This window comes from Aspergillus lentulus (assembly GCF_001445615.1).
Source record: "Aspergillus lentulus DNA, contig: Alt12, strain: IFM 54703, whole genome shotgun sequence".
NCBI classification, from domain to species: domain Eukaryota; kingdom Fungi; phylum Ascomycota; class Eurotiomycetes; order Eurotiales; family Aspergillaceae; genus Aspergillus; species Aspergillus lentulus.
Genome location: NW_028322115.1, coordinates 701279 through 727475, shown reverse-complemented (window position 1 = coordinate 727475; position 26197 = coordinate 701279). Strand labels below are relative to the sequence as shown.

Below are 26197 nucleotides of genomic sequence, written 5' to 3'. Positions count from 1 at the left end.
CGAACTAACGAACAACTTCATTTGCCGAACGAGGTAAGGGCCTAGAAGAAAATTCTTCACTTACTCGCTACCCAGGACTACGTTGAAGCCTTGTCTTCCAAGCTTCGATTCGGACCCCGGAGATGTCTGGTCCGCAGGAGATTCAACGACTGAGCACACTAAAAACGAGGCTAGGGACGCTGAGGCCAGAGCACTGCTTTTTCTTTTTTTTTCGTCTTCCAGCCAAAAAAGCCAGGTGGTGGAGTCTCCAATCAGAGCTCACTGGACGGAGCGCACGTCCGTGGGTCATTACCCGGGAAGCTGTCCCTTTAGGATCAAATTTGTTGCATCCTCGAAATGAACGACAATGAAGCCAAGGGGAATCTTGTCATTTGCTTTCTCAAGCCTGTTGGATTGGCTCATCGCCATTGGTGCTTTTTCAGCATTATGCTCGTCGAAAGGACTGGTTTGGCCATCATCTTGAGGCCCTCAGATTGAATGACAAGAGCTGGAAAGATGCGGGACTAAGACTGGTTGAGCCGATCACATCATCGACAGTTATCGCCCCACCAGTCATGAAAGACAGGACAGCTTGAGATCATATAACCCATCTTAGATTGTGCAGTATAGTCATACGATGGACTAAACTTGCATTGATTTGCAACAATTCGATGGAACCATCATCTTCAGTATCATTTGTGCTAAGAGGGAAGAATACAACTGATGTGACCGTGAAGCGTCATTAGATCAATAAATCACGTGATATACACTGAATATCAGTTATCCTACAATCAATCGCCGTTCTCTTGGCCCCATATTGACAACTTGAATAGAAGTGCACATTAAAGAATCATTGTCTCAGATGGTCTGTTGGCTGAGTCATTGGCTCTCATTTTGGCTTTCATTCTGCCAGATGAAACATACAAATTTTACAAGCCTGACATATTTGGCGGCCCCATTGCTGGGCTACAACAAGTCTGCGGTAATTTCTCCTCCAGGATGATTATTCAGGCCACTGCTGCAGAACAGCAGTTACTGCCCGGCTAAAGAAGCTCTACTTCTCTTCGAGGATGAACTTGGCAAACACTTTGCGGCACTGACTGCTAACAATAGCCCCCAAATCAATAAGGGTGAAGGTCATTTGAGCTGTGCTTCACTCACATCGGATGGAGAACACTTTGAAAGCAATGTCTGAAGACGGCATTCAGGCAGTGAATGACAAAGAACCCTCTATCTACTAGGCTATGACCTTCCTCTATCTCTCGAACTCTCCTCCATCTACTTCTCCCACGCCAATCAACGACGTACACTCCTCTTTGACCGAAGGACTTCGCAAAGCATTACTTCAGCACAATGTCTGAGATTGAAATTGATATCAAAGTAAGTCATATGCTCATATCCTCATAAACGCAATGATTACTGACTTCCAATTCTCGTCCAAGCTCACGGGCTTGCCAGAATTGGTCCTTGGCGGGTTGCAGGAACTTCGCAAAGAGTACATCACCGACTCTGACGGCCCTGAGGTCAACGCTTCAGAACCTGGACAGCGCTCTGTCAACTGAGACTAGAAATTGCAAGGGACAACTCACAGAAGACCGTTCGCGTTCTCAAAAAGGAGAAGAAGAAGATGATAAGGTCACACAAAGTGATGGCCTACATCAACTCAGCCTGCGAACGGTCTCAATCATTGCTTGCATCATACTTTCCGTTTGATATGGATGACTCCAGGTATGAGAGGCAGGTCACATTGACTCTAAAGGTCACCATCAAGCCGTTACTTGCGAACACAGATGCCGCTACCAAGATCTATGTGGTGAGTTATCCAGCTGCTTGGGTGTGTGTATCTCTCTGAACCGGGCCCTGGGACAGGATATCGACGAAGATTTCTATTAAAGGCTTGGTACATTCTGGCTACATTGCCTGGCCACATGCGAGTGCATATGACTCTGTTATGTCGCGCCCTCTTCGTCCACAAAAAGGGTTTTATGGAGTCCAATGAAGGAAGGCGATACTTCAGGAGAGACGCTAAATACCCAAATCGAATTTGAATACTGTCCTCCTTCAGAGAGCTTTATCTTTCGTATGCCATGATTGATAATCTTGCGAAGTACACGCACCCTTGCAATGAACTTACTGGATCTGATCAAATGGCGAGGCCAGAAAGCTCCAGGAGATGAGTCAGGAGATTTTTTGTAATAAACACAAGACTTCCTTTCCAGCATTAATAAATGGAGGTCAACAGCAGTATATTCTGCTTCCACTTAGGTCGTATCTCGCATGTCCGTCTTCATCCAGACACAACATCAACAGTAGGCGACTCGGCCATCTTACCAACTTAAACGCAACTCCAAAAAAAAACCCTAGCTTCAAGTCCCAGCTAAAGGCATCAAACACTTGAGAACTCGTTACTTCGCTTATGAAACACTTAGGAGAACTGCTACCTACAATCCATTTTTGAGCTCTAAAATTGATTCTGTAACTGTTACTGAACGGATACTTTCAGCAAACTTGTCAATAAGCCTTGGGCGGTTGCCGAAAGATCCTAAAGTGCGTATTTCTTTTTCGTTTTTGTGCATATCTGATTGCAGTTGTACTTACAGGAAAATGAATCAAGTCTGCCGATTCGCGTGCAGTCCATGACTTGCGAGGGTTTGATATTCTGCCTTGGCTTCTTGTTATCGGTACTTGATACAAATTATAGCTCAATCGGGTTTGTGCATAGGAAACCACGATGTAGCCCGTCTACTCATTTGACGAGAAATACTTGAATCATCCGAAATACTATGGGAATAACACTACATCTGCATTGATCTCATGGCAGACAAACACTCTTGTATTATACTGACTATGTCATGGTGTATATAGAGCATGCAGGCATATACAGCAGATATACAGCAGATGCAAAACGAATAACAAGTCATATCAAATAAACCCAAAAGCAACGATTCCTGCAACACTCTCACTTGCGTGCCTCAAGTCCAGCTTTGATGGCTATTCCTAGTTAGCATTTGCCCAAGAGTTGACAATGAGGAAACTCACCATCACAAGAGGCTTTCGCATCTCCAAACAACATCCTCGTACCAGGCATGTAGAACATGGGGTTGGGCACGTCGGCTACATTCTCTTAGTGATCCGTTTCGGACAGGGTGAAAGAACTTACCGTATCCGCTGGACATGCCGCGCTTCATCACAATGACTTCCTTGCTCTTCCAGGCATGCAGGACCGGCATGCCAGAGATCGGAGAGTCGGGCTCCAAGGCAATAGGGTTGACGGTATCGTTTGCACCGATCACCAGGGTGACATCTGTGTCCGGGAAGTCGTCGTTTATCTCATCCATTTCGAGTACGACTTTGTCGAGTCAGCCCTTATTGTCTGGAATCTCGAAATGTGTGGCAGGACTTACTGTCATATGGCACTGAAGCTTCGGCGAGAAGCACATTGCATTGTCCGGGCATGCGGCCAGCTGCAGGATTAGGTCAGTCAAGATCCTCTAGAACCCGCTGAAATGAACTGAGATGAAGGAACGTACCAACTGGATGGATGGCAAATCGTACTTTGACGCCTTTAGCGCGCAACATTCGGACGATTTCTGCAAGCGCGTATTGTGCCTTGGCCACAGCCATGCCATAACCGACCACCTGGAGCACAGTCAGCCTTGAGCATCGAAGAGTGAACATCAACATACAATAATTACGCTCTCTGCATTTGATAGGGTCTCCACCGTATCGTCCACCGTAACTTGAGTAACCTGGCCCTCGATCTTCTTCTGACCCTGTTGCGGGGCCGCAATGCCACCGAAGAGGACATTGGTAAGAGATCGATTCATAGCGACACACTAACTCCAGTCAGCAACATCCGCGGGTAAGAACATAAAGGCACTAACCATGATGTACGACAGGATCGATCCGCTGACCCCAATCAACGATCCAACGCTGGTAAGTAGTGGATTGTTGAGCATAAAGCCCTCGGCAACCAGAGCGAATCCCGAGTATGCATTAAGGACAGTAATAACGACAGCTACATAATGTTAGTGACCTTCTCCAGTGTGATGCGCGGGGGCATACGCATATCAGCTCCTCCAATGGCAGCAGTGGTCGTATAGCCTTTCAGGAAGCTTAGGACGGTATTTGCACCCAAGCACGTAGCAGCAATGAGCGGAGACGCAGGGCCCATCGATACAAAAGCTCCCATTGTCGCCAGGTTTGTCCCAAGCAAAGTCGAATTAATAACGTGGCGGCCGGGAAGAATCGTGGGTTTTGACGACATGCGGCCAGCAAGCTTCAGGAAAGCTACAATGGAACCTGTAAACGTAACGCCACCTGTCCAGCGTCAGTAGTGTATCAATCACCTGAATCTGGGATCATACCAATGAGAACACCAAGATACGCAGTCACCATATGCAAGGTTGAAATGTCACCAATATCAGCCATCACGCTTCCAATACTTGTCAGGACAGCAGCCAGACCGACGACTGAATGAAGGGCCGCCACAGTCTGAGGTAAGCTAGTTGGGGTGATGCGGCGCCCAATTAATGCTCCTGTAAGAATGTGAGCCAAATCCTTGTAGTGACCATAGATAAGTTCAGCGAAACAGGCATAACATACCAACTAGAGCACCACCACCAGCCATTGCTCCGAATTGAGCCAGGACCTCTGGTGAAAATCCTACAGCAGCAAGAGATGCAAGTATACCAGAAGCAACTCCCAGAATACCAAGAATGTTTCCACGGCGAGCAGTTTGCTGGGAAGCAAGGCCGGAAATCGAGCCTGGTTGCCTTTAGTACACGGATCGGAACGTTCGTCACAGCTCCACTTACTGATGCAGAGAAGAGTGCTGACAAGATAGCCAGCACTCACTAAACCAGCCATTCCAGTGGTAGCTGCTGCTATGAATCCACCACCGAAGATAACAGCGGGTATCGCGTAGAGCCATGGATATTCGGGCGGGTCAGTCGGGCCTATATGACGGTAAGTGCTTCATCTTCAATCGGGGTGAAAGACTGACGCTTGAACATGTCTAGCATGCGCTTGGTTATAACAAAGCCTCCAGCAACGTTCATCGATGCCAACAAGACCGAAACCGCTCCGAGAGCTTCAGGGATCGTGCTAGGCGTATAGCCTCCACCCATGACGAAAAGACCACCGATGCCGACCATGCCTAGAATCCATGCGTGAGGATGCTACAATAACACTTTGGAAATATCATACCTACTCACCTGAGATTGCATTTGTCACACTCATCAAAGGAGAGTGGAGAGCTGGAGCAACACCCCATACAGCACGATAGCCGACAAGACCGGCAAGCCCAAAGGTCATCATGTTGCTCATGAAGATGGGACCAGTGGCTTTTCCTAGGGCAAGTGCAGTTCCCATACCAGCTGTAACAGTTGCAACATCGCGAGTAGCCTTTTGCCAGGGTGTGAGCGATAACTCGGCTTGGTCCTTGGTTGGAGTCGCAGCAGCTGCGGGTTTAGGTGGCGGTGGTGCTGGTCGAGGAGCTGGGGGTAGTATCTCGCCGTTGAGGGTAACAATAGAGCCGCGCACAACCTCGTCCGACAGGTCAATGCCGAACGATTTCTCCTGCGGTGCCATGGATAGAAGAAACTTGGTGATATTGTTCGAATAGAGTGTGGATGCTTGGGTCGGGAGGCGTGACGGGAAATCAGTATACCCTGAAATGGTCAGCATGAATTACTGAGATCGGACAGGGTTGAACTCAAACTTACCAATGACAGTGACACCGTTGTAATTGACCAATTGTCCTGGAACCGTTGCTTCACAGTTACCGCCAGCCTCAGCTGCAAGATCAACAATGACAGATCCAGGTTTCATGGCAGCGATCATCTATTATGAATCAGCTCGTGTCGCAAGGACGAGGTTGGGAATCACTCAGACCTCCTTGGTAATGAGTTTCGGTGCCGCCTTGCCTGGAATCAGTGCTGTAGTGATAATGATATCAACGTCACGGGCCTGTTCCATGAAGAGCTTCATCTCTGCGTCATAGAATTCCTTGGACATTTCCTTCGCGTATCCGCCCTGGCCAGCGCCTTCTTCCTGAATTTCGACCTCGATGAATTCGGCACCTAGAGATTGAACCTGTTCACGGGCAGCCGAGCGTGTATCAAAGCCACGAACAATGGCGCCTAAGCGACGGGCCTATGCATCGTTGGTAGAGAACTTTGACTATGTCAAGCAGTGCGGACCTACCGCAGCGATGGCGCTCAAACCAGCCACACCAGCGCCAATAACCAAGACCTTGCTAGGAGGTATCTAATGCAACAATCAGTAACAGCTCCCTTCTCGTGGAGGTGAACAACCTTTCTAAGAAGCATGGGTTAGCAGGTCAATATCTCAATGGGTTCCGCATCTCTTACCCAGCAGCTGTAACTTGACCAGTTAAGAAACGACCAAAGTGGTTCGATGCTTCTAAAACAGCCTTGTACCCGGCAATATTGGCCATAGAACTTGCCTCCCCGTTAGCATCGACCACCTTTTGATCTGGTCTGCTCGTAAGCCCGTGGTAACTCACCTGAGGGCATCGAATGTCTGGGCACGAGATATCCGAGGAATCATATCCATGGCGAAGGACGTGACTGCGCGTGACGCAATAGCCTCCACCAACAGCTTATTCTGGGCAGGATACAAGAACGATATCAGGGTGCTTCCCTGGCGGAGGGCTTCGACTTCATCTATGGGGCCCTCCTGTCGGGGACTACGGACTTTCAAGACGATATTACTTTCGGACCATACAGTAGCTCGGTCGACCAGGGTAGCTCCGGCTTGTTCGTAGGCCTGGTCATGGATCTGGGCTTGTTCACCGGCGCCGCGCTCGACTAGTACACGCGAGAAGCCTTTCTTCAGTAGCAAGGTCACATTCTGTGGTGTGAGAGCCACGCGGCGCTCGTTGGGCCATGTCTCGCAGGGGACGCCAACAGTCAGCGAGGAGTATGGGACAACGGGTACATTTGACGGGGCAGAGGCGCTGCTCGCGGTTCTCTTGGTGATTTGCGACCACGGAGGGATGAAAGGGAGCTTATGGTCGTTGCTCTGGCGAAGTAGGTAGCATACCTGTCGTGTCTGAACCGCTGAAGCTCAAGCAGAGTTAGTACTCTAACAGCAGACCCTTCAGTACCAAGAGAGCTGCTTACAAAGATGCTTCAGGGAGAAAAATGACTTCCAGGGGTGGGATCTGCAAGCCGCCCGAGACGGCCCCAGAACCGGCCGCAGGGTCAAAGGCACACTCATCGTCAACATCAACTACTCGAGGATATAGTGTCGCGAGCCGTCCGACAGAGATATCATTCCTGGAATTCCCAACCCATCGACAGAGGAAAGGGCGTGCTGCAAACCAAAGGTAAGATGGAAGGGAGGGGAAGGTCGGTGGTAAATAGTGCGGAGTCGACGCGGATAAGAGGTACCCGACCTATACAGGGATAAAGGAAGAGGTCAATCCGCGATCCCTAGAACTGATTGGATTAGGTGCCTACCTTTTGATACGCGCTGTGACTCTGCTTACTTGGCCCCGGTCTAGCGATAGGAGCGACGCAAATCGAGAACGAACATTGGATGGAGTCTGGACGGACTCCCGCAAAGAAGGGGAGGAGGCTTCTGGGGGTTGCTGGGCGTGGCGGGGAAATAATGATTGATCAGGCGCGACACAAAGAATGAATTCCACGAGTGAATCCTCAGGAAGAGGTGTGATCTATCCAGACTGATCATCCTGATTGGTGTGCTGCGCCCCCGTACTGTACATCAATCGATCGATGCAACAGTGGCTGCCATGCATAGTATCCATTATCCATATTATTCCTTGCAAGTCCAAGAAGAGAAAATGAGGGGAAAGCTGGGGATCATGTGGGGAAGTTGCCGGAGTCACTCCACTACTACTATTACTATGCTATGGATCCACACAATTACTGGGGATTTATTATCCATGGTCATCAAAATGATACTGCCATCAAAGGCCTGAAAATGAATATTTGAAACGAATTGGAAATGTTGGCATGGTCTACAAATGTCAAGCTTCATACCTGTAAGACCCTCATCGAAATCATCCCGCAGGTGATACAGACCCCCACAGTCCCGCGTACTGACAGACAACTCGCCGATAAGGCAGCCATTTTGGGGCAGCGACTCATATGCATCCAGTCTTCGATAAATTCAATGCCACAATTGTCCAAGTGGAGAATATGCACTTGCATCGTCTCACATTACTGATTATACGTGTTATGGACGGGCCACATGAAACAGCATCCCTAAGACCAGCTGACGAACTACTCTTCATAACAGCGACATACACTAGATGCTTCCGTCTGAAGACTTCGATTGTTGAACATTTGGTGAAGACATCAACGAACAATCGAAGCCACATGTCAAGCACACAGTGCCATGCTGGTATCTCCATACATTATTCAAATAGTTCTGGATGCGGCTTCAAGACCGTCAGAACTATGTATAGAGACAGCCGGATTTTCAGCGAAGAGGACTGTTGCTTTCAGGGCTTAGACATGACCACGACAGTTGTTGTTAACTGTGTACTCGGCGTAGGAGCTGATATAGTCAACGTAATGGCAGGTTCTGAAGGAATGAACGTAGTATGCCTCTGACAACATCAAGGATTCCACAAGAAGGGCGACAGAGCATTTACTCCGTATATAGACGTGTGTTCGATCAACTCATGGTGTATATAAGTAGTACATAGTACCATGGCAGAAGAGCAGGAAAGATGAGCATCATGATATTTACAGGCAGTATTGCCAAGCATAGAGGGCGCTCTGAGACATCATTCTTTTGTCAAGACAGTACTACAAAGCAGCTCAAACAGGGGGCATCTACCATGAAAGAAATATGTCGTAGTGCATCTGCAACGTCTACACCATAAAGTTACTACAGGACGTCAAAGCGACCCTCCTTTTGCGGATACCAGCAGACAGCGCATGGGCTTCCATTAGCAAACAGAATGAAAACCTTCAATTCAGTCCAGCAACGGATTCGCCAAGTTGTGTTGCAGAGCTTAGAAGGTAACATGGACAATCAGTTGAAGAGAGCATGGCTATAGAATATGCACAGGATAATGATTCCTGTGGTTATGGCTGGAATGGTAGGTCGGCCTCGCTAACTGTCAGATTGTCTACGACGATTGCTAATCTAAGGAATATTGTACGCGAGATGAAGGGAGCGATGAGAAGCGCTGCACAGCTCAATATATTGAAGCAGAATAATCTTCATTCCAATTCTTGCACTTTGTCATGGTAGTCGATGACAAAAAAGGACTCCAACCTCAGTCCAGGAGGCATCCAGCGATGATTGATCTAGTCAATAGACATTATACAAAAAGAATTAGACAATAGGGTAGACAGAAGGGCAGTACAGTTCAAAACCAAATTTCCCCAAATCAGAAAGCCGCCATAACCAAATTAAGGAGGATATCGCTTGAAGGGTAACGCCTTTCGCCAATAAATAGAACCCAAGAGTGAAGAAAAGAAATGGGAAAGAAGCAAGAATGTAAAAGCCATGCTACGATCGATGGTTCCAGATGCTAGATTTTCTCCTCCCTCTCAGCATAAAGCCCATGATGCTCTTAGCGGTGGACTGTTCCTTGCCCTCCTGCTTCGAGAGCTTGCTGCGCTTCAGGCTCTTCTTTCGGCTCATAGTAGACTTTCCTGCCTGAGCGACTGGCTCAGCTGCATCCATACTGTGGATGCTCTCCACTTCCGATCGAAGGCTGCTGGAGTAGGATGACTTGAAAGAATGCATGGTGGAGTTCCGCACTGGAGGGGGTGGGCGATAGCTGGTCGGCGTGGGTGCACTGCTGTTGCTGTACACAGAACCGGATCGGTCACGACAGAAAGTCGGCGAGGAATAGTAAGGAGTAGAATTTTGAAGGATAGGAGAAGGAGTGCGACAGGTTTGTAGCGGGGATGACTGTTCAGAGCTCACGCGCGTGTGGGATGCGGAGGTGGATGCTGTGCGAGTGTCCAAGCCCGCAGATGTGGAAGCGTGTCTGGCGTGCGAGAGTAAGACGCTCGCACTACTCAAACTTCGCAACGAAGGGGGGCGTCGGAGGGATTCGGCGGGTAAACGCGAGCGTACCGCAGTATATAGTGAGGGCAGTTTCTGCGCTGGTGACGCTCGTGTACCGGAAAATGTCCTAGAGCGAGAGCGCGGCGACAGGGGCTGGGGAATCTCGGGGACTTCGGACAGCGACTGCATCGCGGCACTAGACTTTGGCATCTCAATGCGTTTTAACTCCCTAGCCGATCCCGATGAGCGCCCGGCTACCGAGACACTGTTGCGTTTGAGCTGCTTTGCATTCGCTCCATCAGACTCGCCTGTGCTAAGCAGAGGTTGAGACTTGGCTGCCTGTCTGAGCGAGTAGATACCCTCGCAAGCATCCTCATCGGAGGCGTTGCTTGAGCTATGTTTGCAAAAGCTGTCTTGCTTCTCGTCAGCCGACGCAACAGGCTGGAAATAAGATTGCTCGGGACTGATTTGAATTAAGTGAGGTTTGGAGATAGGTTCCACATATGTGACCTGCTCAGCCACGAGGACGTCGGTGTCTTCCACTGAGAAGACAGAGGTGGGAGTCGGCGATCTCATCGACCGAGCAGCCGATGATCCGGGCGACCCCGGGGGCACATAAACAGTTGGCTGTAAGAAGATTGGTGACTGAAGTGGTGACATTTGATCCGGAGGAGGCAGCTCGATAATCACATCATCATCGTCGTCGTCGTCATCGTAGACGATGGAGTCGGTGGCAAAGGTTGCATTACTGCTTCGCTTCGCTGTATCTATTGATACGGGACGCGACTTTCTTCCTCTCGACGGGTAGGGAGCAAGTAGCCGGGCAACTTGACGGTTCTCTGGCTCAGGCTCAACGCCGCGAGATAGCTCTTCCGTACTCATATCAGAAAACGTCCCCGTAGTGTCATCAACGGGTGAGAAAGCGTTATCGTGTCCACCATGTTCCGACTCTGATATCTCTTCCTCGTCCGACTCGTAACGTCGTGGCAAGAGCTGCTGGTTTGTGTAATCGAGACTGAGAGAATCCGCGGATTGGTACATTTTCTATGTGAAGGTAGAATAAGAAGATGACCACCCAACAGGCCACTGAAGGAGACTTCTTCAAGAAAATAAGGCAAGAGATTAGTAAATGGAGATTGAAGAAGTCCAAAGGTCTCAGATCCTGAAGGTCATCAAGGGTGGACAAAGGAGTGCAGTATGTCAAAAGAGCGTGGTGATTGACCCAGGGGAACAGGGGAAGAGAGCAGTAGTTCACGGGATATAGACAAGGATATATTAATTCTGGATATTTTCTATCTCCTCTTGTCCCACACGGGTCGGCATGCTCTAAAGGAGTGGATCCTACCCTGGAAGGTTTTTTTTTTGAACAAGGAGGAGACCACCCTCGATGCCATCAGATTATACAACCGCCAAAGAGGACGGACTAACAAGAGCTCGGTCCACACAGTCGGGTTAATCAATATCAGCGCAAAAATCGAGCAAACAGCCGTTCACACGTGCACTGGAGAAGAATTGTTGCGTCTTTTTTTTGCCCTCTTTTTCTCTTTCCCTTTTCTTTTTCCATGCTGGGCCAGAATCAGGACAGACTATGTTGGAACTGTAATGGACAGTGCTTACGTCGGCGGTTCGTCCTTGCTGGACTCCTGCAGGACAAGGAGGGAACCGTTGCCTCAAGATTATCCGGAGAGCAACCCTTGCATTTGGAGTTCCTCGCTAAAACCCTGCATTATCGCCGAGCCGAATTAAAAAAAGAAAAATAAGGCTGTGAGAGTGTGAGCGTTAGACCATTTCATGTAAAGTGTCATTGCGCCAGTCATCAGAATCATATGGGGCACCACGAAGGTTGGAGAAAATTCGACGTATCAAACGTGAGCTGTCATTTGATAGGAGATCAGAGGTCAATGCTTGCGGAGCAAAAAAGTCCAGGGATAGCGTATTCTTAATGCAAGCTCTTAGATTAGGAAAAATTTGGCGGCAACAGCTTGATTGCAGGTCTGCATTGTCCACCTCAACGGGCATAGGAAGGACGTTTGGGTAGCGCTAACAGGCAATCCTCTCAGACATGCGGATCTAAGACAGGAAGATGGACTCGGCCAAGACGCGCGCTAAGTAATTCGGGCCAAGAGCCGGGGCCATGTGGTAGATAGGCTGTACTACTTTGGTACGGAGTAGAGAAGTTTACATGTTCTACCCTCTTGCTGATCTGCCTGTCTTCATGAGAAAGTAAGAGTTGCGTCGCTGATGGAGAAGAAATGCCCAGTTCGAAGTATGATCGATCCACAACAGGTTGAGCGATGTGGACTGGTGGACTGGTGGTCGAACTGCCTTCTTGAAAGCCCGTTTGCCTTCTTTGTCCGTGATCAGTTCCTTCGTTCTCTGCCCTGATTCTCATGTCGATATCTCAAGCCACCAAATGCTCTGACCACCCATTATCATTCCACAGTTGCAATTGGATAAGTCGGGATTATCCGGATGGCTCCACAAAGCCGCGTACATACGAAGCAGTTATACCGCAGCATTAATGAAGTACACAGCAGATAGATAATAGCAGATCATATCATATCATATCGTTCTGGCAAAAGCTTGCCGAGTGTGATGTGTAAGATGTTCCTGACGAGTTGCCAAGGTAGACCCGCTGCTACACCATTGTGGGGCGTCTTTTAAGTCAAACGCACCATCATCCACCATCCGCCCAGCGAAAGCGAATTATCCTCGAGTCCGGTTGTTTTTCGATTTTTGGGCGGGCGCATATTTGTGATTTTCGGCTTATTTTTGGGCACATCGAGACGACCAAAAGCTCGACGGAACAACCGAGAACGAATAGGAGATTTTGAAAGCTCCACGGTAGATAATAGCTGGATGGCCTCCCTGCAGGAAATCCATCCCAACCCTTGCAGCAACCATCCAAGTGGACTCGACTCTCATCACTGACAAGCGGCAGTATGGCCAACTTCGGATATCCCAGCCGGATACGGCGGTTTCAGAAAGTCTTAGAGTGGTTCGCTCGCAGTTTCGAACTGTGTCAAGACAGAACGATGCTGAACTTAAGCGGAAAAATAATTGAACACCAACCGCAATAAACCTAGGTAGCTAATTGGAAAATCAATGGAAAATCATTCAGGTCTGAGTGATCGAAGTAGAGATTCTGGCTCCGTGCCGACGTGTTAGTAAGATAAGGTAGGGACGATACTTTCTACGGTGGCTGGTCGGCACTCGTCCGCATCGTCACTCTCTTCAGCGCCAAGTGTAACAGACTGACTCAGAAACTCTACGTTCCCTGTAGTAAGGAAATGGTTCTGGCTGCTGAACTCTCAGACCCTCCGAGAAGCGAGGAAAAAGCAGGTGGGATTGCAGATGGTTCGTTGTACTTACTTGCACCATTGGTACGTGTCCAACTGTGGTTGCAGTGTGAAACATCATGGTGCTGTGGTGCATCTGGGGGATGTGCTTGTCCTTAATGCTGCATTTGCCAAGGACCTACGCAGCAGACAACATAAACCATCCCCTTTTGTTGTCAATCCTGATAGTCCCAATGCCGTGCTAATTCCCCAGTGGATTTCTTGCTTGAAGCCTTGAACGCTTGGTGGCAGGAAACATCATTTCCCCCCCCCCCCACCAATTCTTGAGCGTCGAATATCGAATAAGACGATATGGAGTACATGGATGCAAGCTGTAGTGGCACTTCGCATTTTACGCTTTTCTCCTTGCGTCAACCTCCTCCACGTCTGCCGCGTCCTCGATGACCAGCACTCCTATCTCCAGCTTTACCGTAGTATCAAAAGCAAAACCCAGCGTGTTGATCAGCAAGATCATCATCAACAACGTCCGCTTGAGCGTTGAAACTGCTGTCATTTACCAATGAACGGCGGATGATCATGCATACATCACAATCACTCCAACTGACGCAGATAATTCCCAAGTAGCCATGCATACTTGGATCTATCATCTGCACCACTTGATCGTGGCGTCGTGGTTGCTAACAACAAACTTGATTTCGTATGTCATCAGATGGCTGGTTGAAACGTCCGTAAGCTATCGAATCAGAACATGTCATCTCCTCTACGTTGGTAGCTGGTACTCTATTTCCTCCTTGCTGCTCAATCGAACCTGTATAAAAGGTTCTTCAGGACGACCAAGTGCCGTAGGGTCTCTGTTCTCTTTCTACACGGACAATCACAACTGCCACTCCATACGTCTACAGCTTCCAAGGTTTCGGACTCTTCCCCTGAAGTTCCCCGGCGCAGAAGGCACTACCGAATTGCAATCAAATAGTGAACTCATATCCCGTCTCCCGAGTATCCAGTAGAGGCCCCAAGCTACTGTACCTGACACATAGCTCCCCCCCGAGGACCGCAATCCTAGCGCTTAGCGACGTTATTCTCCACATGATGTCCTAAGAAAGCAACTATCAATTCCAATGCCTTGAGCTTTGCCTCTACCGGCAGGTTCTCCGGCAATCCCCTTTTCTGCTAGAGTATGGCGTAGAACGCGGATACTGACCGTTGAAGCGTGGGTTATACAGTGGCCTTGGAAAGACCACCGTTGACGCTCAAAGTAGATGTCTCACCTTAGTCCTCCGTAGTCGACGAACTAGAATTTGCTAGATTGCCCACTCTTCATCATCCAAATGGTCATGTGGGTATCCATTGTATTATTCCGTCTATCGACCTAGAATGATTAGTATCTCATACTTACCTATCATCGCCCAAAGTTTGTCCACGGGCGTCACTGAGCCTACAAGAAAATCAGGATTCCTCCTTCATACTCTCAATGTCAGGGTCTACAGTCCCTTCATGTGCCTACATTCACCTTGGAGACATGGATATCCTCGTTGGCGCCGAGGGATGAAAACCACAACCCAAGTATGAAGGATGAAGTCGCCTAGTTAAATCCTTACAATCCTACTATTCACCCTTCACATTCATGCTCTCGTTAACCACGCTACATGCCACACCCTCCTCATCATGTCTTCATTCCACATGCCATGCCCCTGCAGGATAATGTCTCAAACCCTACCCTTCACCCCTTGCTACGGTTCAGTCCGACCTGTCACTGTCATTCCAAGTCCACTCCAACCTATCATGACCACGGTGCAGAGTTGAATATAGTGATATAGACAGCTTTAGGTATCCTTTTTCATCTGACTTACTCCATACCCACACCTACACAAACACCGTAGGGAAACCGACCAGGCACGAAGTACTGAGCCCAGAATGCAGGTACCAGGTTCTGATTCAGCGTCACACATACGCATCCAGTCCAGTCCCCACGTTAACGTCAGTGTCAATGTCATTAAGGACCATGCCCTTGCTTGCCTTGCTCGATTCCCAACTCAATCTCAGCCGGCCTGATCTCTGATAACCATAACCATCGATGACAATTGTCCAGAAATCATGCCCATCCAGCACCCAACATTTCCCTGAGTGTCGGTGTCACCATGATGAAGATGGCTATCTGCCGTTGACGCCTTGCGACTTTTAATCTCACACTCTCTCATCTCTCATTGCTATACCAACAGACGAGCGCTTGTTATCTACCTCTCCCCAAGACTCGAGACCAAAGACGCGCGTACCCGAGTCGCTTTTGGGTATGCTGAGTTCTTGGAGAATAATGATTCACAATGTTGAGGCCAAGGGAAAAGTCTCGACCATAGGCTGTCATGACAATGTCGATCGAGATAGCGATCTGTCACCCCGATGCGATGAACGGTTTCTCATCCATTCATGCATGATGTGGATTGTTCAGAATGCATACGGATAGATACCTCTAGGCGCTAGTATATGGTAGAGATAATCCTTTATACCTGTAGATAATCTTGGCCTGTAGTGTTAGTATTATCTGACTGTAGGTATATATATATTTATATATCCTATACGTAGGCATTCCCAGGTGGCTATAACGAGTAGTCTAAGAACGTTATAGAGTGACATAGCTAGAGCATAAATGAATGTAGAAAGCATTATCATTAAGAGCTCTGTAAACTGCTACCAGCTATAAATATGAAATAGCAGGACAGCATTCGGTTAAGAGCATTACAGCTCAACCCACGACGGGCCTCAGATCTATATGCGACCAGACTACAACATGATCCAATGTACAAAGGACACAAGGTATATCATCACCATTACATTTATTTACCTGTCATCTATAGATACTAGAATAAAAGCAATTATGAATCACAAGCGTGAATAAGAGGACAGAAGGAGGAAATAGCTGCAACCAGCAGCATGACATGAAAAATCACAGAGGAAGAAAGGTAACGCGTAAAATACAACCTGGAGACCGTCAGAGCAACTATACCTTGTCGCTCTGCCAAGTCTCTGGGCAACGAACTTGCATTCCTCCCCAGACACTCGTAATCCACCCAGTGCTGGCCCTGCACCTGCCCATGCTGCAAAGTGACACCGCCATATGAGCTCATTGCAATGCGAAAGCGACCAGTATCGTAAGGTCATTCATTAAACAGTGATAAAAAAAAATCTAGGCAGCAGAAAAAACATCTCTGAAGCAAAAGTAAATGGGCTCGGATTTTTTGTTTCATGCGCACGAAAAGCGGTTCGCGTGGTGTCGATCATCGTCAGGGAGTTCAGACCAGTTGAAGATATGAGGCACATGGGACGATCTTTTAGGAGGTATCTTGAAGAGGAACCGCTGAGGGTGAGTTCGACCCTTCAATCACCCATAAACCGCTCCGCATCTAAGCCTTGCGAGAACGAGTGGCAGGCCCATTGGAGCGACCACTTGCCACTGCCGCTCCGTTCGGCGTGGCGCTGCCATTGGCAGCAGGAGTGACGGAGGGGACCTCAAAGTTCTTCATGTCAACCAGGGACTGCTTTCCAGTGTTGCGACGAGGGCGACCAGTCTTGGCGGTCTTCTTGTAGGTGGCAATGTAGAAGGAGATGAACAGGAAGAGGTAAGAGCTGATGATAGCAATGCCGGAGAAAGCGGCAAACTCCTCTCCGGCACACTTGCCCATGTTGGGAGCCCAGGGGAAGTAGGTAGAAGAGAAGTAGGTGTAAGAAGCGAAGTAAACAAAGCCTAATGTTTAATTAGCATGCGTGTGTGACAGAGGCATATTTCCGGAGTACTTACCAAGATCGATGACGAACTGGATAATCTGGAGACGGGTGATCCACTCCTTCCACCAGATGCGAATGCCACGAGCACTTTGGAAGTAGTACCAGTACATAACAACGTGAACAAGCAGATTGATATCAATGACAACCCATTGGACAGCAGTCAAACCGATAAGCTGAGTGTAGCACAGAAGGGCGGTGGCACCATGGTGGTAGGTATGAAGGAAGGTCAAGGGCTTCTTCTTGAGGAACAGGAAGACGGTATCGAGAAGTTCGAGGTACTTGGTCAGATAGTTGAGCTGTCTCTCTGTCAGTTGGCCAGCACTTCAAGCCTCGAGGTCAGAAGATCACTTACATAGTAAAGGACGATGAGGGGCTGGGTCCATCCACCCTGGTGATCGCAAATGGTGAAGAAAAGACCATGTCTGTAGAGCGTAGGCAAGAGCTGCTCAATGAAGAGAGCGAGTAGAGTTGCGCTGATCGCGGTCAGGTAGAAGTTGTGGATCATAAACAGTGCGTTGAGCTTGAAAGCCGGGCGGTTCTTCATCAACTCGCGACCACCGAAGATGATGATGTAGTAGGCCACGAGCGCAATCGCTGTCTCCTTGAAGGTAGACATCGGCGTCACACCCTCGACAAACTTGAACTCACTGGCTGGGTAGCCCACAACGACCTCGAAGGCCTTGTCGAAGATGGGCCATAGGTGAATACCAAATGGCCGATCAATTGTCGGACGGGGCAAGTTCTGCAGAAACTCGAGCGCCATGATGAATACTGCGAGACGTATCTATTACCGAAATAGATCGTAGATAGTGGACAGTACGGAAACGTTCACTGGAAAGGAACCCCTTAAAAGCGACCCCGACTTTTTGTTGGTGCCGTCAACGCGGCGAGCAAAGAGCGCAAACAAGAAGAGCACTCAAGGAGTGACTAACGAAGAGAATATTGCAGAAGAGAAAGGGAAGTAGTAAAAACAGGAGGAAGAAGGAGAATAAGAAGAAGAAATACGGTGCAGGAAATCTGGGAGGTTGCAATGAGATAGATAGAGGGAAGAGAAAGTGGAGTGAGTTTTTTTGAGGACAGCGATGAGACGAGTCGTGAAAGAGGCTGCTTCCTTAGGCTGGTACAGGTAGGTACCTTAGGTTTGTCCGCAAGGAGAGAGGAAAATCAAAAGTCATCGAATCAGAAGCGCCCAATGGCCGATCGTCCCCTTCTTTTTTGGGTCTCCCGGCGTGTCCGCAGCCGCCCAACAGGGACTAGCGCTGCCTCGGTCGCCTGAATATTAAGGAAAATAAGGGGCACTTTCCAGGTTTCTCTCTTAGCGGATCATGTGCTTCCGAGATTCCGCGTGTATCCAGCACGCAAAATCATAAGTATTATTTATGTAGATTCTGCATCTTCTGTGTCCATATGCGTAGTGAGGATGAAGAAGGTATTTATATCAGTCCATTGATCCCACTCCTGGAGTGTCACTTTCGCTATTGATCCCCATTCGGTTGATATCATAAAGGAGCACGGGGATCAGTCGTCTCGAACCACACATCAAGCCGGCTTTCACATGCTCGATTTGCCAAGTATCACAAACAATAGTGCAAAAGAAAAGTCGAAACTGAAACAAACTCGATTTCAACTGGTTGAAGCTATCTTGGCGTTCTCAATATCATTGCTCTCCTACAGTTGAGAACTGACTGCCATGACTGGTCAAGTAGCACAAAAAGAGAGTCGACGGTAGTACCATGGTAGAAACTTTGAGCTCGTTCAACAATGGGGCGACTTGTTTTCTGGTTTAAGCTGATATCCACATGTTAGCTGATCGAGAATTAAAGGAAACCCGGACTAGCTAAAAAAGAGGCTTGCGATGTGATGCTTATGTTGCACTCTAGGTTTCAATGGCCAAATGACTGCGAAGTACGGAGTAGGAGGAACGGACTAGGCCATATGTTACATCCATTGATGTTCGACTCCTACTACACATTCGTTGCATTGATTACTTGAAGTATCCAATGAGTTACTACACTGGACCTTTTTGTATTTTCGGCTTCTGGCTGGGCCATAGTGGACTTGAGACATGCAGTGTTTCGCCTCTGACGAAACGTCGACGCAGCAAAATGTTGATCAGAAGACTGGAGTAACCCAAAATTTTAGATTCCCAAAGGAGGCAGCATGTATTTCAAACTGACATCCAGCGTTCAGGCCAAATGATAGCCAGTGACACGTTCCGTGGTGGTCAAAGTGCGTATCAATCCGGCTATGCTGTTGAACATATTCTTGCAGCTGGGCTGGTCTTGTCCGCGGGCAGCTGCATCGACAGAGCAATGAAACTCAACAAAGACGCTTTGATTGGTTCGTTTCTGCCAGGGGAAAGACTAATCTTTGGAAATCAGCAATAATGCGACGGATGACATACATACAGGCGATAGCTTGATGGTTTCCACTAGTCATCTACCTCTCTAGATGTGAAATTGCTGGTCTGTTCTCGGAATAAGGCTACAACTCACACGGTAGTTACACTGGAAAGGCTGATGCTGCTAATTGTTGCATATGGTAGAACGGTGAATAAAGTTATCAACTCAATGCCGAATAACCATGGTCAGCACTGAGGATTTTGACGTAGTCAAAGTAATCAAGATCTCGTCCATCAGCAACTGCCCAGCGACTGAAAACTGATGATATAACAATTGACCAATCAGATACCCCAATTGCATTGACCATGTTCTGGCCAATCAGAAATAACAAAATGCAATCAAAGCCGGTAAACAGCCTATATGCCTGAGGCAGCTACAGCGTCGGGCATGCACGGGAGCCGCAAATGGACCAGGTGTGGTCAATCATGACAGCGACCGGAGAAAACCTGAGGCATCCACAACCTCACACCACCCGCAAAATCCTAGCGGCAGCCGGCTTGTCCTCTGACTTCCAACCTCGTCTACGTCTTGCCGTCGTCCTCCACTCCACCCAAAAAGCACGTCTATTCAACCACCCTCCCCTCCCATTTCACTCCTCTCGCAATGGCGTCCCTGTCTATCTTCCGTGTTGCGACACGCGCCGTCCGCCCTTCCGGCCTCATCAGAGCTCCCCAATTCCCCCGGTCCCGCGTGAAGGTCCCGGCTGCTCTCGCCCTTAGCCGTCCTAGCTTCAGCACCACCACCAAGCGTCTGTCCGGTGCCCACGAGGATGAGACATACGAGGAGTTCTCTGCTAGGTATGCTACCACCATTAGCCAGCCATTGGGTGCGATTTGAGCAAGGAAAGGCATGAAAGGGCGATCGCAGGGAACTTCTCCCCCGGATCGGATAATACTTTGTGATGCCGATTCCCGACTTGGACGAGCAGCCGGTTAATTCTGGGAAATTGTCACACTGACTCGGCATTGGACAGATTCGAGAAGGAATTCGACGGCGTTCAGGATGTCTTCGAACTCCAGGTAAGCCTGACCTGACCCTCTCGCACATACGGCAAATTCGTGTCACATCACCATCCGCTCTCGAAATCATATGATGAAGAGTAGCAATTCGCAGAGTCTTCTCTCGTCTCCATGATATGTGACGCTGATCAATTATCCGCTACAGCGTAACCTCAACAACTGCTTTGCCTATGATCTCGTCCCCTCCGTTGAGGTCCTCTCCGCTGCCCTGAGGGCTGCCCGCCGTGTCAACGACTTCCCCACTGCCGTCCGGGTTTTTGAAGGTGCGCCTCTTTCTTTTCTTCTATACACACAGACACTCATGTATTTGTACGTCAACAGGTATCAAGGCCAAGGTTGAGACTCAGGACCAGTACAAGCAGTACCTCGAGAGCCTGGAGGGTCTGCGCCAGGAGCTCGGTGTTTCTCTGCGGGAGGAGCTCTACCCCAACGAGGAATAGATGCGTTTGTTCCAGACAAAACACCCACAAGAACTCTGTCTCTTTGTTAAGTTGATAAGATAGGAAAGCTGTATACATACCTTAGAATACAGTTGGAGAAGGTCTCCACGGTCCGGTTGGTTGCTTAATTATCCATTTCTGACCTGGTGCCTGTCGACTCGGGGGTGAATGGAGGTGCACATGTGCTTTTCTATACCAGTGCTACTATTATAAAGCTTGTGACATTTGCGTGTACTCTGTACTATTGAGGATAGCGAAGGAATCTGAGAGGTTGTCCTTTTTCTACTGTCACCAAGTAAAGGCCCGAACTCAAGATGTACATTCGACAAAAACAAACTAAGAAAGACTTTGATGCCAAATCCCATTAATTTCTTAGTACATGGAGATCGATTTGGATATAAGAATATAGGTACAATGAAGGCCGGTCCAGCGATCCTCTCAAGGTAGCAACACACGGCTGACATATAAATGACAAGTATTAAGACAAAGAAAATACAACAAGAAATTCAGAACCACCCCCTGGGAACGCCACTATGATCTTGAAAAGAAAGTTTTCAAGCACTCATCGTCATCAATGTTGGGTATGATATATGGTATGGGTCATGACAGCTGCCTCTGCAGTTATACAACATTGCATGCCATGAGACGAATCTTCAAGAATTAAGAAAGAAACATTTTCATGGGTTAATGCATTCCCACATGCTTGAAGTAGCTGGGTCTGCAGTCTTCCTTGGCGAGGAAGGGTGCGCCCGCATAGAATTGCCCAGGGGTGCATTTAGAGCATTTGGGTGAATTGGGACAGTTGTAGTAGGGAATGTGGTTGTATCCAATGTCTCGGAACCTGGGGGAGAAAGTGAAAGTTAGCTTTGAGCGTCGGCTCGATCAAGTAACAACATACCAGTGAACCTTGGCTGCGTCCGCAAACAGTCCCAACCCGATCGAATGAACGGGAGCGTCGCCCCATCGCTCGTAGAAGAAACCACCGGCACGGTCAAGATGGTTGAAATAGGCATCGTACTGCTCTCCTCTGAAGAAATCCAAGTCGCCGATCTCAAAGTTCGACCAGAAGTGGCAGGTAGAGTATCCGTTCGCCGCCTCCGTGTGGTCTGGCCGCAGTGAGTCGTCCGTCAACCATCCCATCATGTTGTTGCTGGAGAGATAAGAAGGGTTTGCAGCCAGGAACTTCTTAGTCTGTGGCCAGAGGGTGCTAATAGTTTTGGGATCGTCGAAAAGATTGATGGTGAAACCATAAGTGAGGTTTCTATCCTCCATGAATCGGAACACATCATAATCAACGTTGCAGAAGAACTGAACCTTCGGCTCAACACGCCAGTAGTACTTGTAGTTCTTAAGAGCGGGATGCTTGTAGAACATGCCACTGTTCCACCGGCACATTTGATGATACGAGAGCTTGTCGCTGTACTGGATCTTCTGCTCAGTCAGAATCGCCGCAGACTCGCGGAAGAGTTCCATGTTGATCCATTCCGGAGGGTCCCAGTGTTCCTTTGGCACTTGCTCTGGACACTGTGTTAGGTTCCTTTCATTGAGTAGAAATAAGATTGGGCGCAAATACCATAATAGCACTTGGCCTTCGTCTCTGCTTGTGTGCGCTTTTTGAATTCCTCCGTAAAGGGCTTGTCGTTGAAGAAGATCCAGGGGTAATTGAATTTGCCATTCCAGGTCCGCTCCAAGTCTTTCATCGTCGGAATAAGATCGTTCAGCTCTTCATTACGGACGAGGGAAATGAGAGCTGCGTTCGTGCGGGCGGAATGGGCGCTGTCGGGGGCGTAGTCGTTGCCATCGGCTCGCCATAAATGACCTTCGGGTTCGCCGGTCGCTGTAAAGGTGATTCCATCAGCAAGTGCGAGAGTCGCGGAATTGAAAAGACAAGTACTAAGCAAGGATTCCAGAGAAACCCAGGTGAGACTCACGATCTAAAAGGGGATCTCTCTTCATGCCATTATACTCTTTTGACCCCTTACTAATGAAGGATGGGCCGTGACTTTGGTTGACCTGAAAGATCAGAAAGAGACACAGTAGAATGCATGCTGCACCTATCATGCGTATAGGCCTCGCCACAGCCATCTTGACTGCTAGATTCCGAAAACCGATAGCCAGGGGGAAGTACGAGAAAAATTGGCTGCTGTCGTCGACTTCTTCCCTCCTCTGGCGACTCTATCTCTGTTGGACCAGATGCCGCTTATCCCAAAGAAGGATAGCGTGACAATAAATAAGCAACACGTCACGTTCACGGAGCAGGCGGAGAGAGACATTCGTCTTGACGTCTACAAGCCTGGATGCCGCGTAACCCGGGGCTCGATCCAAGGTCCTAGGAGCCACCAGAAGGGGTTGTCGATGAAACAACGATGGGGGATCCTCGGGGAATATTTCTCCTGACTTCCAATTGTTACGCTTACTTGTTGCAAATGCAACACGCGTCGACATGACTCTCCCCGAGGATATTGGTGTGTTAACGGATGAGCTAATTTTGGCTATCACAAAGATCGATCCTACTGTATGGGGTACTGTCATTGCTTTGAGCGCTCCGCTGTTGCTAATGTTAGCATCTAGAATACATCACGACTCAAACATCTAAAGCATCGTGTCGAAGACACGCTAAAATCCGCCTCTCATGGCCGGACTGACCAGTTTGCAGTCTCAAAACAGCTAGAGGGCCTGCAGGAGAAATTCCAGGTTCTCAATAGAGATGATCTCGCGGACGCACTCCGGAGTCGCTTGACTGAATTAGATGAACACCATAGCTCCTGGTTTCCCGAAATATTATCTTTCCTTTTACAGCTCTCTTCTCGCCCTGCTGTGTTCTCGCGGGTAGACCGACTCCCAAAGCCCAAGGTTGATGAAGACGCGAAGCAACTCTCCTGGACGGAGTTGGATGCTTCGGGATCCGCGTATTGTGATGAAGATATCTGGGAGTGTGTAAACTTTGATGCAGATTCCTCATCCGAAGAAGATGATGATCTTGTGTCTTCGGGGCGCAGTGAGGCCTCAATCCCGCAGACCCTTCCTTCCAGTCCCGTTGCCTCCGAAGAAGACTATGAAATTCCTGATGAAGTCTTCTCTCCTGGGACCGATGTGGTTCTTGTGGATTCCGTTAGGGAGGCACAATTCTGGAGGCCTAAGAAGCATGCAGAACCCAACCAAGTCGAAAAGCTTTCCTGCCGTGTGGTCACGGAGCTTCAAATTGTAAGAGAAACACTGTTTATGTTGCAGGGTTTGCCTACGTCTTTATTTTGGCGATTCGATGACAACATCGAGGTCGATCGACGGTATGCTCTTACACACACCTCGGCCGAGGCCCTGTCCTCGCTTTTGCGGTCATTTAGCATGATTGGCGCCAAGGTAGATGTTATAAGACGCTTCATCAAGATCACCCAGGTTGTTCCCTATATGCAAACCTTTCACCGATGTGTTGAGGACTGCTTGAACCAATTCGACGCGTTTTTGTCGGAAGTGCAAACTCAGTGCATTTCGCAGGGAGCCACTTTTTCCGTCAGCCTACTACAACTGGCCGAAGACGTCCGCAGCGCATCAGCGATGCTCGTGCTTCTGGCCGATTTGATCTCCAATCTCAAGTATAACTCTCCAGACAACGGTGTACGGTGTCTTGACCTATTGTACGATGTGGTATGCATGAAGCAAGCTACAGGGGACGATGACGAGTTCAGATTTCTGGCAAACTTGTTCTTTTCATGTCTCGGAACCTACATTCGTCCTATTCGTCGTTGGATTGAGGAGGGACGACTGGATTCAAGAGAAGGGATATCTTTCATCATAGACCAACGTGGCGATAAAGATCTGCGGTCCCTTTGGCGCGAATGGTATGCTGTGGACGACTCATTTGGGCTTCCACAATTTATAAGACCTGTTGCTCAAAAGATCTTCACCGCGGGTAAAAGCATGGTCTTTCTACAACACTTGAATGCTCTGGAGACTCTCGAAGACTCGAAGACGATTCCACTTACCTTGGAAAGTATCTATGGTGATGACTCAAGCTCCTTACTCTGCCTTCCCTTTGCCGCCATATGTGAGTCCGCTATTGACAAGCTCGTGGAGGCTAACCACTCCTTTGCGTCCGATTTGCTACGAAAAGAGCTTGACCAGCAATGCGGGCTGTGGAAATCACTCCAAGCCTTGGAACACATCTACCTCTGCAAGGACCTCAGTGTGTCCGCTATTATCGACAACAAGGTCTTTGACCTCATGGATCGCGGCAGAGGCGCCTGGAGCGACAGGTATCTCCTCACCGAACTCGCACAGAGCGCGTTTAGCAGCATGTCTTTCATCGACCACTCAAGAATAATTGTCCGCTCGCACCAGGATCCGCAAGGGCGCAGCCGCTCAGTCAAGTCCCTCAGAACCATCTCATTCGATTACATCCTCCCCTGGCCCATCGCGAACATCATCCCCAAAGACGCCATCCAACGCTACCAGCGCATCTCGACATTCCTGATGCAGATCCGCCGAGCAAAGCACTTGATCGTAAAGCAGCGTTTGAAACATACCAATGAGACGGACGATTACTCCCATGACAGGAGCAGCAACGCACTAAGCTATTCTCTTCGGCACCACATGCTCTGGTTCCTGAACACCCTCTACAGCCACATCACGGACTTTGTCATCTCCACAGCGACAGAATTATTGCGCAAGTCCCTCTCCGCCACCAAGGACGTCGACGCCATGATCGCAGCGCATCGCGCTTACATGTCCTCACTGGAAGACCAGTGCCTCCTCTCCAGCAATCTATCACCTCTCCATCAAGCCACAATCAACCTCCTAGATCTCTGCGTGTACTTTGCAGACATCCAAGCCACACGCTACGGGGACAAGCTGTCCGATCAGAGAACGCCGACCAAATACGCCAAATTTTCGCAAAGCAGAAAGAGTCTCAGCAGGAAGCATCAGGATACATACACCGACGACGCGGTACGAAGTGATTATGACGATGACGACGATACACAAGACGAGTCGGACGAGGATGTTGGCAATACCACCAGCATTTCCTTTTACGAAGCACCCTACGCGCATCGCCTGAGGGACATCAAAGGCCACTTTGACCAGTTGCTTGCATTTCTGGCCGCTGGTTTGAAGGGTGTGGGGCGCGTGGATGGTCAGATCAGTTGGGAGATCCTAGCTGAGAAGCTAGAGTGGCGTAAGAAGCGTTTGGCTGTTTAGTGCCGGTCTTGTTCTTATAAAATGAGGCGCGATGACTCTACTAATGATATGATACCTTGCTA

At 48.8% G+C, this 26197-nt stretch overlaps 7 protein-coding genes across 7 annotated transcripts; 3 read left to right on the top strand and 4 right to left on the bottom strand.

The window, feature by feature from the left end:
* Nucleotides 1–1391: 1391 nt before the first annotated feature.
* Nucleotides 1392–1872, top strand: ALT_6200 (uncharacterized protein; the record flags this gene model as incomplete). Its single annotated transcript, XM_033555534.2, has 3 exons — nucleotides 1392–1502; nucleotides 1571–1792; nucleotides 1849–1872. 3 exons carry the CDS (start codon nucleotides 1392–1394, stop codon nucleotides 1870–1872), a joined length of 357 nt encoding a protein of 118 aa, XP_033411425.2.
* A 1066-nt stretch (nucleotides 1873–2938) lies between these two features.
* ALT_6199 (putative nicotinamide nucleotide transhydrogenase) lies at nucleotides 2939–7224 on the bottom strand (the record flags this gene model as incomplete). The annotated part of the gene is made up of 20 exons (XM_089600033.1): nucleotides 2939–2970; nucleotides 3019–3093; nucleotides 3140–3328; nucleotides 3384–3443; nucleotides 3510–3618; nucleotides 3666–3815; nucleotides 3864–3997; nucleotides 4045–4299; nucleotides 4347–4517; nucleotides 4585–4746; nucleotides 4797–4937; nucleotides 4985–5137; nucleotides 5196–5651; nucleotides 5706–5823; nucleotides 5875–6135; nucleotides 6187–6249; nucleotides 6294–6300; nucleotides 6354–6443; nucleotides 6509–7064; nucleotides 7128–7224. 20 exons carry the CDS (start codon nucleotides 7222–7224, stop codon nucleotides 2939–2941), a joined length of 3279 nt encoding a protein of 1092 aa, XP_089455495.1.
* Nucleotides 7225–9495: 2271 nt separating this feature from the next.
* Nucleotides 9496–11043, bottom strand: ALT_6198 (uncharacterized protein; the record flags this gene model as incomplete). The annotated part of the gene is made up of 1 exon (XM_033555536.2): nucleotides 9496–11043. The coding sequence occupies one exon, from the start codon at nucleotides 11041–11043 to the stop codon at nucleotides 9496–9498; it is 1548 nt and encodes a 515-aa protein (XP_033411427.2).
* Nucleotides 11044–16699: 5656 nt separating this feature from the next.
* ALT_6197 (elongation of very long chain fatty acids protein) lies at nucleotides 16700–17844 on the bottom strand (the record flags this gene model as incomplete). Its single annotated transcript, XM_033555537.2, has 3 exons — nucleotides 16700–17040; nucleotides 17095–17377; nucleotides 17434–17844. The coding sequence occupies 3 exons, from the start codon at nucleotides 17842–17844 to the stop codon at nucleotides 16700–16702; spliced, it is 1035 nt and encodes a 344-aa protein (XP_033411428.1).
* Nucleotides 17845–20086: 2242 nt separating this feature from the next.
* Nucleotides 20087–20942, top strand: ALT_6196 (cytochrome c oxidase subunit VI; the record flags this gene model as incomplete). Its single annotated transcript, XM_033555538.1, has 4 exons — nucleotides 20087–20280; nucleotides 20457–20502; nucleotides 20648–20765; nucleotides 20824–20942. 4 exons carry the CDS (start codon nucleotides 20087–20089, stop codon nucleotides 20940–20942), a joined length of 477 nt encoding a protein of 158 aa, XP_033411429.1.
* A 684-nt stretch (nucleotides 20943–21626) lies between these two features.
* On the bottom strand, nucleotides 21627–23027 carry ALT_6195 (glycosyltransferase family 15 protein; the record flags this gene model as incomplete). Its single annotated transcript, XM_033555539.1, has 4 exons — nucleotides 21627–21783; nucleotides 21841–22459; nucleotides 22516–22779; nucleotides 22874–23027. The coding sequence occupies 4 exons, from the start codon at nucleotides 23025–23027 to the stop codon at nucleotides 21627–21629; spliced, it is 1194 nt and encodes a 397-aa protein (XP_033411430.1).
* Nucleotides 23028–23385: 358 nt separating this feature from the next.
* On the top strand, nucleotides 23386–26135 carry ALT_6194 (uncharacterized protein; the record flags this gene model as incomplete). Its single annotated transcript, XM_033555540.2, has 2 exons — nucleotides 23386–23457; nucleotides 23514–26135. 2 exons carry the CDS (start codon nucleotides 23386–23388, stop codon nucleotides 26133–26135), a joined length of 2694 nt encoding a protein of 897 aa, XP_033411431.2.
* Nucleotides 26136–26197: the final 62 nt, after the last annotated feature.